Raw genomic sequence first — 13,752 nt, 5'->3', positions numbered from 1 at the left:
GTGCTGGTGGCTTTACACTGATTGCCTTCTCCTGATGGTGCCTGTGAACCCGCTCCACCCCTTCCTCCCCGGCAGGTGAAGATGGCCTATGTGAACTTCGTCAACCACTGCTATGTGGACACGGAGGTAGAGATGAAGGAGATCTACACCAGCAACCACATCTGGACTCTCTTTGAGAACTTCACCCTGGACATGGCCCGGGTGCGTGGGGAGGGTTGAGTGGGAGGGACACGGCAGCGATGGCTGCTGCATCGGCTGGGGACAGGTTGGTGTCACCGAAGGTCCCTCAAAGGCTGGGGAGCGGGGCATGGGCACCACGGGGACTTGTGTAGCTGCCCCATGAGGGGCTGGGGAGCAGTCAGGACTCTCTGGTGTAGACCCAGGAGCTGGGTCACTAGCCACGTCCTTCAGCTCAGCTAGGTGCCAGCAGCATCTGGCCAGGGTGCATGCTCCCCTCGCCCTGGTGCCATCATCGTCCTCCCTCCTCCTCACAGATGTGCAAGAAGCGAGAGAAGCGCCTGCCAGACCCTACGCTGGAGAAGTATGTGCTGACGGTGGTGCTGGACACCATCAACGCATTCTTCAGCTCCCCCTTCTCGGAGAACAGCACCTCGCTGCAGGTAATAAGGACAGGCCATGGCTGGGGGGAGGAAAGCTCCTCATCAAGACCCTGGAAGGTCTGGATACACCTTGCGTTGATACATACCTGCCTGCTTTCTCCTCCAGACCCACCAAACCATTGTGGTGCAGCTTCTCCAGTCCACCATGAGGCTGCTGGAGTGTCCCTGGCTGCAGCAGCAGCACAAGAGCTCGGTGGAAGCCTGCATCCGCACGCTGGCCATGGTCGGTAAGGAGCTGCGCCGCAGCGATGCTCTGTTCCCCACGATCCGGGAGGATGCAGCCACCCTTGGCTGCTTCTGCTCCGGCAGCGAGCAGGAGCCGCCGTCCCTACTGCGGGTCTTGGCAGGGCACCCCAGCGAGAGGCTGCTGGCCAGGAACGGGGAGCTCTGGCTCTGGGATGTGCTTTTTTTGAGCTACATCGCCAGGGATGAGCAGGGCGGGCGTGGGGACAAGCGAAGCCTGGGCTTGGTTGAGAGATCCCTGCTGGTGAAGGGCTTGGAAACAAAGCCAGCGTTTGTGGTGGTTTTCCCTTCACCAGGACTTTGCCCTCAGCCTGCTTGTGGCTGCCTGGCTCAGGAGAAGGGTTGTTTGCACTGAGTCACCGTGTGGAAAGGATTGCTCGGTGGTTAGACGCTGGGTGGGGATTTCCCTTTGTAATTTGAGGCAGGGTGCTTACAACATCTTCATGCTGGGCTTTCCCAACCCAAAACTGGCGCTGGGGCCTCTTTCCATCCAAAGCTGGGCTGGTGGGGCTGTGGGCGATGTGCTGCAGCGGGGAGGGATGGATGGAAGTACTCCACCCCTCACCAGCCTGCAGGAGTTTGCTCTTCTATTTAACCCAGACCTTCTCTGCTGCAAATGAAGAGCTGGTGGAGGGGTGGCCTGAGGTGGTGTGGTGGGACCCAGCCAGTGGGCTGGGCTGGGTCATGGCTGTCTCCAACTTGGGCCCTGTCTCCTGCAGCCAAGAGCCGCTCCATCGCGCTGCCCATGGACCTGGATGCCCATGTCAGCTCCCTGCTCAACAGCAGCTCCACCAGCACTGTGCAGAGGAACACCTCCAGCTACAAGACGGCGACGCGGACCTTCCCCCGCGTCTCCACCACCCCCAACCAGTGGGACTACAAGAACATCATAGAGAAGCTGCAGGTGTGGGGCAGGGAGGTGGGGGTGGCATGGGTCGGTGCATGATAGCAAGAAGGTGCTGGCGTTGCAGGGGTCCCTCTCCCACGCTCGTGTCTCCTAGGCAGGCATTGGCCCTAAAAGTGTGTGCTGTGACTTGTAGGACATCATCAGCGCCCTGGAGGATCGCTTGAAACCACTGGTGGAGGCTGAGCTGTCTGTCCTGGTGGATGTCCTCCACCGGCCAGAGCTGCTTTTCATGGAGGGGACGGAGGCGTTTCAGCGATGCGAGAGCGGAGGGTTCCTGTCCAAGTGAGGATGCTTTGCAATTGCCCTGGGATTGCTGGGAGGGCTGCGAAGGGCTGGTGACCTTCATCCTTTGTGGGTTGTCCATCCTGGTGTGTGCCTGCAGCCTGGAGGGATGGTGGGGATGCTTCCCTCGGGGGGACCCCTGTCACTCGCGGCTGTGTGACGGTGGCTTTGCTGTACCAGGCTGGTGCAGCACACCAAGGACCTCATGGAGACGGAGGAGAAGCTGTGCATCAAGGTGCTGAGGACGCTGCAGCAGATGCTGGTGAAGAGGAACAAGTATGGCGAGAGGGTGAGCACCATGGTCCCGTGGCGTGTCCTCAGCCCCGCTCCTTGGCTGTATAGCCCCCGTTTCCCAGGCTGGCTGTGCCCTCCCCGCCGCAGCCCATGGGTGCTCAGTCTCGTTCTGCTCTAGCGCTGGCCCAGGCAATGGGAGACTCATGGTATTTATTTGTCTTGGCAGGGCAACCTGCTGCGGAAAATGCTCCTGAACAATTACCTGCAGAACAAGAAGTCCAGCTCCAAAGGGGAAATGGTGGATGCTGCTGGGGGAGGTGAGTGCCCCTCTCCTGCACCTTTCCCATCTCTCGGCGCTGCCCACACATCCCTCAAATTCCCATCTCCTGAGCTGTGATGGGATCAGGTCTGTAGCTGGTTGCCATGCTCCTACCTCCGTGGGAGTAAAGGATTTGGGGAGGCGAAGGGATGGGACCGAGGTGCCCCTGGCAGTGATGTAGCTGTGCTCACTCTGTGCTACCACAGCATCCCATCTGCCTGTGTCCTGTCCTCCAGGCCAAGACCAGGACTGGTCCGCTATCGCTGCTGTCCAGTGCCGCCTGGACCGAGAAGGGGCCACCAAGTTGGTGGCTGACCTGATCATGAGCACCAAGAATGAGAAGATCTTCCAAGAGAGCATCCTGCTTGCCATCCGGCTGCTGGATGGAGGCAACACCGAGATCCAGGTGCTGAGCCCCAGCTGCGTGGTGGCACCGGTCCCAGGGGGATCGGGCAGCCGCGGGTCGATGGGTGCAGTGTAACGGTGCAGGCACTTGGAAGATGTTGGTGCAGGGCAGTCCTCAGCCCTGGGGTGGCCCCGGGGCAGCAGGTTTTGCCAAAATACTGTTTGGTTGCATATGTTTGCTGGCCATCCAGAGGAGGAGCTGCAGAAATCCGTCTGGCTTTGAGTTTTCCAGTTCGGTGGCTGGATGGAGCTGGAGGGCTGGATGCTGGGGAAGGGGCAGGTTGTTGCAGGTTGTTTCTGGAATAATGCTGATGCCCTCTGCCGGGTATTGCTAAAACGGCTCAGGGCTGCAGCTCCTGGGTCATCTTGAAGCCTTTATCACAGGGAGGTTGAAAAATTGTGCGTGCAAAAAAACCCCAGTGGGGTTCCAGGCTGGGGGTGCTGTTATTGCTGCTGCTCTGTCCCTGCTTAGGGTAAAGGAGAGCACAGTGGCAGGGGACGGTCCACCCCTGCACATCCAAGAGCGCTGTGATGTCCGGGGCTGTTGTATGGAAGGAAACCTGCTCCCCAGGTTATCTTGGCCAAGGTCTTGAGTGCTGGAGGCTCAGAGGGGCAGGCAGGGACAGTTTGGACCCCGTGGGGGACACCTGAATGACTATCCTCCCTCCTCCCAGAAATCCTTTTACAACCTTATGACGAGCGACAAGAAGTCTGAGAAGTTCTTCAAAGTTTTGCACGATCGAATGAAGAAGGCACAGCAGGAGACCAAGTCTACAGTGTCTGTGAACATGAGTGACATTGGGAACAAGCCCCGTGAGGACAAAGACGAGCCTGACCCTGGCACCAAAGGTATGGGGCCGTGTCCCCTTGGTAGAGCCAATGTCTGTCTCGTTGGATAGCCCGATGCTAACGAGGTTGGGTTGCCCTCTAGGACGAGGAGACACCTTCCTGATGCCTGGCACCCCCTCCCGATACCCAATGGCCATAGGGTTTCGGAAGGGCCATGACACTGGGGAGCAGGGCCAGAACAACGAAATGGGAGTGACGGTCTTGATCATGGAGCCTATCCTGCGCTTCCTGCAGCTGCTCTGTGAGAACCACAACCGGGACCTACAGGTTGGTTATGGGGGCTGCAAGGGTCTGGGGGCCAGGACAGAGGCCATGGAACTGGGGTGTAGGATTTTTTGCCCCAGTTTTGTCCAAAAAACCCATTGCACCAGCCACTCCGTGCCTCAGTTTCCCCATCTGCAAATGCACCATCCCTTATGGATAACTTGGTATTGTGGAAGGAGCTGCCCATGGCACCACTGTGTCCGTGGGACCGAGTGCTGCTCTCGGAGGTCTGTATGTTACTGGGGTGCCCCAGCCCAATTCCCCATGGAACTGGGGCTGGAGTGGGTGTCAGGAGGGATCGGGACTGCCCCCTGGACCGGAGCGGTGCCGCTCAGCCCCGTGACGGCAGGCTTTGCTCCACAGAACTTCCTCCGGTGCCAGAACAACAAAACCAACTACAACCTGGTGTGCGAGACGCTGCAGTTCCTCGACATCATGTGCGGCAGCACCACGGGGGGGCTGGGGCTCCTGGGGCTCTACATCAACGAGTACAATGTGGCCCTCATCACCCAGACCCTGGAGACCCTGACCGAGTACTGCCAAGGGCCCTGCCACGAGAACCAGGTATCCCTGTGGTCGTTCCTGGCACGCCTGGGCTGTTCCACCTCTGATCTGGGATGCCCCAGGGAGGATCTGGGGGGGATGCGTTGGAAGGCAGCATGGACAGGGCCAGCTTTTGAGTTTAGGCTGTGAACAGGAGCAGGATGTGGGCAGCAGAGGATGCCGGGGTGCACGGGGATGCTGGGTGGGTTATGAGCTACTGCTTGGCTAGATAATACGGTGATGCGAATGGGGGTTAAATAGCAGTGGTGCAAACAGTGCCCTTTCCAGGGAGAGGGGGATCTGGGGATCCTGGGGTGATCGGGCAGGGTCAGTGCTGTGGGCAGGACTCTGTTTCAGACCTGGGCTGTGTTATGGGGTGAAGCGGGGGGGGACTGGCAGCATCCCTGGGATAACACGTTGCATTGCTCCCCCAGAGCTGCATCGTGACCCATGAGTCCAATGGGATCGACATCATCACAGCCCTCATCCTTAACGACATCAGCCCCCTCTGCAAGTACCGGATGGACCTGGTCCTGCAGCTGAAGGTAGGCAGAGCCTCCGGCTGGGATGTGTGTGTGTGTTGCTCACTGCGTGGGCTTGCTGGCCTGGCCACGGGGTGTGCTGGGGGTGAGGTGGCCGCTGTAGCGTGGACTGTGCACGTGTCAGGTCCTCGAGTGTGTGAGCACGTGGGCTTGGTGGGTCTGGGCTGGTGCATCACGGCCGTGTGAGGCTCGGATGCCTCTAGCACGGGGAGTTACAGCTGACTGGGGCACAGGGGGTCTCAGCAGGGCACAGCTCGCCTCAGCAAGGGCTTCTCCTCACCAGGATAATGCCTCCAAGCTCCTCTTGGCCCTCATGGAGAGCAGGCACGACAGCGAAAACGCCGAGCGGATCCTCATCAGCCTCCGCCCGCAGGAACTGGTAAAGGCTGACAGTGAAAGACCCCCAGCCTTGCCCCATTGAGCCCCCCCAGCCTCCCCCCTGGCCCGTTGCTGGACCTCTTCTGCCTGTGGGTCCTGATGCAGTTTCTGGTTCGCAATCCAATAAAACCATCTCATCTGCCACGCTGCTGGTCACCTTCTGCACCGGCATCCTTACCTAATAGTTTTCCCAGAGCCATTTGTGGCCAGAGAAGGAAAACAAGGTGAGGAGATGGGGAGAATCTTACTGTCCTGCTGCCTTCCAGGTCGATGTGATTAAGAAGGCCTATCTGCAGGAGGAGGAGTGTGAAAATGCTGAGGTTTCCCCCCGGGAAGTTGGCCACAACATTTATATACTGGCGCTGCAGGTACTGAGCTGTGACAGCAGGGTCCCCGCCAGGGTGGGCTCCCTGTGCTGCCCTGGGCTCCCACTCACTGATTTACATATTTTTCTCTATATTTATTTACGTTTCCTCCAGCCAGGCTGGCCTCCTTGGGGAGGCACGGCTGGGAAATGTGCTTTTGGCTCCTGAAAAGCCACCCCCCAGCCTTGCCAGCCATCCCGCTCCCCATGCCCTGCTCCCGTGTTCACTGGTGGCTGCTCACCAGCCTGTGCTCACCTGGTTATCACTGTCCCTCTTCCAGCTGTCCCGACACAACAAGTCTCTGCAGCAGCTCCTGAAGCCGGTGAAGCGAATCCAGGAGGAAGAAGAGGAGAGCATCTCATCCATGGTACGGAGAGGCTGCGGGAACGGAGGCAGAGCCCCTCCAAGCTGCCCTGATCCTGACTGGAGGCTGGAAAGAATCTCCCACCCTTGCTGAGCCACCCTGCGTCTTGTTGTTGAAGATTTGATGGATTTTGGTATTCCCCAGGGGGACTAAAGAAGGAAAGACTTAACAGTGCCCTTGTAGCCAAAAATATAGGGTGACATCCAGCTCGCCGCAGGCACAGATGGTGGCCCTGGTCGGGTGCTGCTTGTGCCTTTCTCCCTTCCCCTGCAGAAAAGGAAGGGCTGAGCCCTTTGCTGTCATTTCTTGCCCATGTACCTTAGATCCCAAATGAGATTCAGCAGTAATATGATTTCCCTGGGGTTTTATGGGCATTGATTTGTAATTTGTGGATTAGCAGCATTTGGATGTAATTATTGCAGGGAATTGAATGTCTGTCACCTCGGGGAGGGCTCCTAACCCTTTAGGAAGGTTTAATTCATTTGCTTTTCCCTGAAAACCTCATCAGCTTTGGTAGATTTTGAGGAACGCTGTTGTCAGTGCAGAGCTAGAGCTGACTCCCCCCGCTGAGGCCACTCTCATCCTCTCTCCCTCTCCCCACATCCCAGCTCAGCCTCAATAACAAGCAGCTGACACAGATGCTGAAGTCGACAGCCCCAGTGCAGGAAGAAGAGGAGGATCCGCTGGCATATTACGAGAAACACACATCCCAAATTGAGGCAAGACCCGTTAGCTGTTGGGTTGCATGTGCATGCACGTGGTCAGTGAACCCCACCTGCGCTCCAGCTGCCTCGTGCCCGGTTATTTTGCCCTATTCCCACCCTTGTGCTGGCAAAAAGCAAATGGGTCTTTTGCTGGAGGCGTTAGCAAAGCTTGTGAGGAGCTGAGGGAACAAGCTGCCTCCTGGACCCTTGCTTTTGCTGCCAGCAGCAGTGGGGATGCAGCCAGTTCAGCAGCCCCATCCTTGCTCGTCAGCATGGATCTCCTGGTGGATACCCAGCTTCCCTCTGGCACAGCCCGGGCTGCCTTTGCCAGGCCAACTTCTAGCGTTCTAGATGAGTGGCTGGTGATATTTGGATCTGGGTGGAGTGGGAGGGAGGAGGGGAAGGCATATCTGGGTCTAGGAGAGAGGAAACCAAAGCGTGGCAGGAGCAGGATCTGACGGCACCCTCCCCTGCGCCCTGCTTCCTGCAGATTGTGCGCCTGGACCGAAGCATGGAGCAGATAATCTTCCCGGTGCCTGGCATCTGCGAGTTCCTCACCAAGGAGACCAAGTACCGGCTCTTCACCACCACAGAGCAGGACGAGCAGGGCAGCAAAGTCAGTGATTTCTTCGACCAGTCATCCTTCCTCCACAACGAGATGGAATGGCAGAAGAAGCTGCGCAGTAAGAGCAAACCAGACCTTCCCAGCGCCAGCTCCTCACATAGCCCCTGTTGTGAAACTGGGGGGCAGCTTGGAAAGGGCTGCAAACCCTGGCAGCAGCCTGGAGGTCACGTTTCTGGGCTCCTTGTGCCCCTTGCTCTCTGTAGAGCCCAACACACCCAGCAGCTTGCAGGGAGCGGAGGTTAATCAAGATCCCAGGGGTGATTTTCCTCCATGCCTGTTGGTGCAGCTCCTCAGTAGTCTGAAACGCATCTTAGAGCACATGCCCTGGGATTACGCCTGCAGGTGTTTTCCCCTAGAAAGCCCTCTCTTCATTTGTTTGCAGTTGCCTTCTCCTAGGCCAGAATCTAGAGATGATAAATAAAACTCGTTTCTCTGCACCCTGCAGACCTGCTTAGGTGCTCTCAGGGCTGCATCAGGGCGGAAATCCTGGCGTAAAATAACAGGAGCTCAATAGTCGCGCTATAAATACTGCGATGCAGCTAATGAGGAGTGCAGCAACTCTGAAAACACTTACAGATCCAGGCAAAACTATCTGAGGAATTCGGCAGGAAACAAGTTTCCAGTATGGGTGGGAAATTGCTGGCTGGGTCTCCTCTGGGACCGAGCACCAGCGCTGGAAACACAAAGACACTGTTGTTTTGAAGAATACAAGCATCGAGGCTGTAGGAGGTGGGTGATGGGGAGGAGGAGGATGAGGATGAAGCTGATCTGATTCCGAGGTGCCAGAGCAGGTCAAAGGGCTGAGAAGCCAAGAACTGTGAGCAGCAGCGTTTTGAGCTTGCAGTCCTATTTCAGCAGATGAGGAGGGAGCTTTTATTAACGTTCTTTTTTTTTTATTATTATTATTATTATTGTGATTAACATCGCTTCCTTAAGTGGGAGGCAAGGGTCCCTCCGGGCCTGCTAGCTGTACTGAGCCGATCCCTGTGGATGTCTGGGAGGACAAAGCCTTCCCCGGCCAGCGCAAGGTTGCCTGAGGTTTGTGTGTCTGCCTCCTCTCCCTCCAGGCATGCCGCTGATGTACTGGTTCTCCCGCAGAATGACACTCTGGGGAAGCATTTCCTTCAACCTGGCTGTCTTCATCAACATAATCATTGCTTTCTTCTACCCTTACGTTGAAGCCACTTCCATGGGTAAGCGCCCCAGCATCTGCAGCTCCTCAAGGTAGAAGAAAAAGCTTCCTGCACAAGCAGACCGGTCCCCTTACCCGCACGCCCCCCACCCTCAGTCTCCTCTTGACTCCTGAAGACCCCGGTGCTTTCTGCTGGTGCCAGCCCTCCCACTGCTTCCTCCTTAGGGAAAAGTCTTTTCCCCCTGGGCTGCACTTTCCCTGTTTGTAAAATGGGGGGAAGCAGCGACAGAATACGTACCTGCAAAGCCTCCGTCAGTTAGAGTGGTTTTGAGCTCTCAGATAAAAGACGTTAGGAAAACGCGTTAGTAAGAACGATCTTGGTCCATACCAGTCTTTGCAGCCAAACATAATTTCTCTTTTTCTTCCCACTGATAATCAGCACGTGAGTTTTTCTGGACAGCAGCACAGTGTCTGACTGGCAGCCCGCACTTCATCTCATGCCGTTTAATTGCTGTGGGTCTTCTCTTCCCAGGAGTGCTGGATTCCCCACTGATCTCGCTGCTTTTCTGGATGCTGATCTGCTTCTCCATCATGGCCTTGTTCACCAAGCGCTACGGCGTCAGACCGCTCCTCGTGGCACTGATTTTGCGATCCATTTATTACCTGGGGATTGGACTCACCCTGAACATACTGGGAGCTCTCAATGTAAGTTCTCTGTGCGCTGGAAAAGCAGCGTTAGCAGCCCCTGGCTCAGGAGGCTGCTGTGCATTCATGAAGTGCAGCAAACCCTGTTTCTGGTTGTTCCCCCCCCCCCCCCCCCAATTTGTGCTCGTTCCCCAGCTGACCAACAAGATCGTGTTTGTGGTGAGCTTCGTGGGCAATCGTGGGACTTTCATCCGAGGCTACAAGGCCATGATCATGGATGTGGAATTTCTTTACCACGTTGGCTACATCCTGACGAGCGTCCTGGGACTCTTTGTGCACGAACTCTTCTACAGCATCCTGGTACAATACATGCAGATGTTTGGGGCACAGAGGCAGCCTGTGTGCCCTGTTAGAAGCTAGAAGGTTCCTGTGATACCTTGCAGGGGCTGACTGATAACAGCAGTGAGAACAATTCACTGTGTTCTAATCTTTGCGTAGGCTGATCTCTCTGCCTTCCGACAGTACCTATTACTGTCTCTTTCCTGGTCTTTTGCTATCTCTCTTTTTCTAATCTCTACTGTATACTTTATCTGGGTCAGCTGGGAGACAACGTGAGCTGGTGAGGGCAGAGGCAGGGGGCATGTGTCCTATTCTTGGCTTTCCTGCTGTGCATAAGTCACTTCATTCTTCTCTGCCTCCCTACAGTAAGCTGGGAAACTTAAATGCTTGATGTGAAAGTTAGTCAAGGTCTGCTGAGTGATCCAAGATCTCAGGATAAAAGGGGATATATGTAGGCCAGGCATTATCAAGAAAAGCACCCTGCGGCATTTCTTTGCTCCTGGGTCCCTTTCAGCTGTTTGACTTGATCTACCGTGAGGAGACCTTGTTTAACGTCATCAAAAGCGTGACGCGGAACGGGCGCTCCATCCTGCTGACAGCCCTCCTGGCTCTCATCCTCGTCTACCTCTTCTCCATCGTGGGCTTCTTGTTCCTGAAGGATGACTTCATCCTGGAGGTGGACCGGCTGCCGGACAGCAAAGCCAAAGGTGGTTCAGCCCTTGCCCTCGGTAGCTGCGGTGCTCGGGTCCCTTCTGCAGCTGGACCATTGCATGAGACCCGCTCCCTCCCCGCTGCAAAAGCACACGCGTGTCTGTGCATGTGCATGCATCGTGGGTTTTACACCCTTGTGCAAGCTCCTGGTAGTGCTGCTTTTGGGGCTGGCGGAGGAGACAGCCGCCTGTGCCAGCTTAGGGGCTCATGCTGCAGAGAGCAGGGCTCTAGTGCTAGGAGTGATGGCAGAGAAGGGGGTAGGCAGCTACAAAACAAAGTTTTAGCACTGCGGAGGTCTTACTGAAGCTCGAGCTGAGGATTCAAAGCCTAGAAGAGGCCAGGAGAATATGAAGCAACTTGGTTTTGAGGAGCTTGAAAGCTACAAGAAGAGGCAGTTGAAAAAAACACCCGTGACAGCAGCAAAGAGCTTTACTGAGGCAAGGTGATGCTCTGACAAGGCTGCGGTCTCTTTTACTTGCAGATGACCCCTTGGGGATGCAAAGGAACATGGAGACCTTCATGGAGTCATGCAGCAGTGACAAAATTAGCTGCTCTGCTGTGCCTACTGCCTTGGAAGGTAAGCGAGCTCATTAGAAAGGTTGACTCTGTCAGTGGCAGAGTAGGTTGGCTGCCTGGCTTGTCAGCAAGCTCAGAAAAAGCCTAGCTTTTCGAAGATGGAAACAACGAACCCACTTTCTGGCACATATTAGGCAAGAGGCCTGCAAATTTTGCACTGACCCTGGCATAAAAAATAGTGAAGTAGATTCAATTTAGTCATAAAGAAAGTGGGAGCTTCGGGAGCGCTCAGCCAAACACCTCCACAGCAAGAAGCAAGCTGGAGGAGCTGCTGGGAGGTTGCTGGTTGGGAGATCCACAAGGAGCACCTGCTCCCAGGAGGATTTGCCGCTGCATCACTGCAGCAAGACTTGTCCCCACAGCTCTGGACTCTTTGTGATCGTCTAGTACTTCAGCCCTGTCTGTGCTCTGAGTTTTTGCTTTTATTTCCCCCTGTGGTACTCTAGAAACAGATGCTGACCAGTGGGAACGTGCCTGTGACACGCTGCTCATGTGCATCGTCACTGTCCTGAACCATGGGCTGAGGAACGGAGGCGGCGTGGGTGACATTCTGCGGAAGCCATCGAAGGATGTGAGTTTTGGCAGCGCGTGGGATGCCTTTCTTCTACCCAGTCCTGCTGCATCTACCGCTCTGCAGCTGCCCTCCCTCCCTGGAACCCGTGATGCTTCCAGCTCTACGCCCCACACTGTCCTCCGGTGCTTTCCCCCTCTCTTCTCCTACCGCAGCCTTTATTCCTCCTCACCTGGTGCCCTCAGCCCGTGTAACAAGGCAGCGCGGCTGGAGTTGCTAGAGGAGAGGTGTGCATGGGACAGACATTTATCCCTTTCCATCCATTACAGGAATCCTTGTTTCCTGCTCGGGTTGTCTACGACCTGCTCTTCTTCTTCATTGTCATTATTATCGTCCTGAACCTCATCTTTGGGGTCATTATCGACACTTTCGCTGATCTGAGGAGCGAGAAGCAAAAGAAGGAAGAGATACTGAAGACCACCTGCTTCATATGTGGTGAGTGCTGGGGCCTCACTGGACAGGAATCGCCCCGCAGCTCTTCCTCTCTTCTAAGGCTGAGGGAGGGGAAAAAGTTTCTGCTTTTCATTTGTTTCGCAGCAAAACTTAAATCTGTTTAGCCATGGGTCACTGCAGTGTGAGGAGGCTTAAACAAGGACACAAACTGAGAGGGGAAATTATCCGTATTGTTCCTTGCCTTCTGTTAATGAGGTGTTAAACTAAACCACCACACTGCAGAAGTCTTGTGGCTGTGCATCTATCGCTCCCGAGACCATCGCTTAGCCAGTGGAAAAAAAGCACCAGATTACTAAAGAAATAATGTTCTGGAATACAGAAAATGTTCTGGAATGCTTTCAGTCATCGGAAGGCATCCAAAAAAAAAAAAAAAAGGAAAAAAGGAAAAACCCAAAAAATCTGGTTGCTTTTTTCTTAAAAAACCCAATAAATCTGGCTGCTTTTTTTCTAAAAAGATCCACTGGGTGCATTTTAGATACATAGGCAGGAAGCATAGCTAGCACTACTTTAAATAGAAGCCTCCTGAATACACAACTGGGTTATTTTCCTCCTGTTCTGGATGCTTGTTATGTGCTAAATGCCAACTAATTATTAAAAGCACTTCTTGAAAGTCACACCTGGGAGAAGATGCAATTATCTGTACTTCCCTTCACATTTGTTTGCTCGCTCACTTCTTACCTTCTCCTCCCCTCCCCATCTCCTCCCTCCACCTTCCTCTCCGTTCTTGCCTGCCTTTCCCAGGCCTGGAAAGGGACAAGTTTGACAACAAGACAGTGTCCTTTGAGGAGCATATTAAATACGAGCACAACATGTGGAACTACTTGTACTTCATAGTGCTGGTGCGAGTGAAGAACAAGACAGATTACACAGGGCCAGAGAGTTACGTGGCGCAGATGATAAAGGTACGTGTCCTCTCAGGGCAGCTCTGTTGCTGTTGCAACCTGCCTGCCCCAGGGAAATATCTGAGAACAAGGGGCTTGCCAAAGAAAAATAGTTTTGAGAAGCAGCTTTTGGAAAATACTTAGTAACGCTGCTGTGCCTTAGTTCTTCCTTAGCTGGTTATTTCCACTTCGCAATCTCAGCCAACAAGACATTGTCTATTTGATGTTTTGTACTGTGTGTTTAAGGACTAAACCAAGGGCAGAATCGAAGCAGTAGAGAATGGGACTTCAAGGTGATTTCAAGGCAAGGAGGGAGGGAAAGGAAATTAAGAAAGGAAAAACTTCTGAACTTGAGCCCAGAATGCTGTAAGAAAAAAACCAGAAGTGGGCCATTCGTGGAAAATTTGCAAAGATACAGACAAGACGAGCCTTTGAGAATGTCTTTAATCCCTAAGCACGGCCAGGCTTACTGTCAGGTCCTACCAGGTCTCTTCCCCTTCCCTCCTCCTCATCCCCTCTCCAACTCCCGTTCTCCACGGTCACCTTTCCAGAACAAGAACCTTGACTGGTTCCCCCGGATGCGAGCCATGTCACTGGTCAGCAATGAAGGGGAAGGGGAACAGAATGAGATCCGAAATCTTCAAGACAAACTCAACACAACGATGAAGCTGGTGTCCCATCTCACCTCCCAGCTGAATGAGCTGAAGGAACAGGTACTAGACACTTTTAAAAATAGGAACACCTGGCTGTAGAAACCCGCTGTCCTTACCAAAATAGACACTGATCGCAAGGAACGGGAG

The 13,752-nt window shown here is 54.6% G+C and overlaps 1 protein-coding gene across 1 annotated transcript in view; it reads left to right on the top strand.

The window, feature by feature from the left end:
- The window catches only part of ITPR3 (inositol 1,4,5-trisphosphate receptor type 3), a 43,649-nt gene that overhangs the window by 27,837 nt on the left and 2,060 nt on the right, over window positions 1-13,752 (top strand). Inside the window, exons 32-57 of the mRNA XM_005447042.4 lie at window positions 76-201; window positions 495-620; window positions 727-847; window positions 1,583-1,767; window positions 1,904-2,052; window positions 2,233-2,341; window positions 2,513-2,603; window positions 2,842-3,011; window positions 3,685-3,859; window positions 3,942-4,126; window positions 4,487-4,687; window positions 5,101-5,211; window positions 5,492-5,587; window positions 5,853-5,954; window positions 6,232-6,318; window positions 6,924-7,034; window positions 7,510-7,702; window positions 8,712-8,837; window positions 9,309-9,481; window positions 9,617-9,781; window positions 10,275-10,467; window positions 10,953-11,048; window positions 11,494-11,618; window positions 11,888-12,053; window positions 12,813-12,973; window positions 13,504-13,665. Of these exons, the coding sequence (XP_005447099.1) occupies window positions 76-201; window positions 495-620; window positions 727-847; window positions 1,583-1,767; window positions 1,904-2,052; window positions 2,233-2,341; window positions 2,513-2,603; window positions 2,842-3,011; window positions 3,685-3,859; window positions 3,942-4,126; window positions 4,487-4,687; window positions 5,101-5,211; window positions 5,492-5,587; window positions 5,853-5,954; window positions 6,232-6,318; window positions 6,924-7,034; window positions 7,510-7,702; window positions 8,712-8,837; window positions 9,309-9,481; window positions 9,617-9,781; window positions 10,275-10,467; window positions 10,953-11,048; window positions 11,494-11,618; window positions 11,888-12,053; window positions 12,813-12,973; window positions 13,504-13,665 (3,705 nt within the window). The remainder of the gene's footprint in view (window positions 1-75; window positions 202-494; window positions 621-726; window positions 848-1,582; window positions 1,768-1,903; window positions 2,053-2,232; window positions 2,342-2,512; window positions 2,604-2,841; window positions 3,012-3,684; window positions 3,860-3,941; window positions 4,127-4,486; window positions 4,688-5,100; window positions 5,212-5,491; window positions 5,588-5,852; window positions 5,955-6,231; window positions 6,319-6,923; window positions 7,035-7,509; window positions 7,703-8,711; window positions 8,838-9,308; window positions 9,482-9,616; window positions 9,782-10,274; window positions 10,468-10,952; window positions 11,049-11,493; window positions 11,619-11,887; window positions 12,054-12,812; window positions 12,974-13,503; window positions 13,666-13,752) is intronic.

This window comes from Falco cherrug, chromosome 16 (genome assembly GCF_023634085.1).
Source record: "Falco cherrug isolate bFalChe1 chromosome 16, bFalChe1.pri, whole genome shotgun sequence".
NCBI classification, from domain to species: Eukaryota; Metazoa; Chordata; class Aves; order Falconiformes; family Falconidae; genus Falco; species Falco cherrug.
Note: the sequence above shows the minus strand (reverse complement) of the source record. Positions and strands in the feature narration are given on the sequence as shown.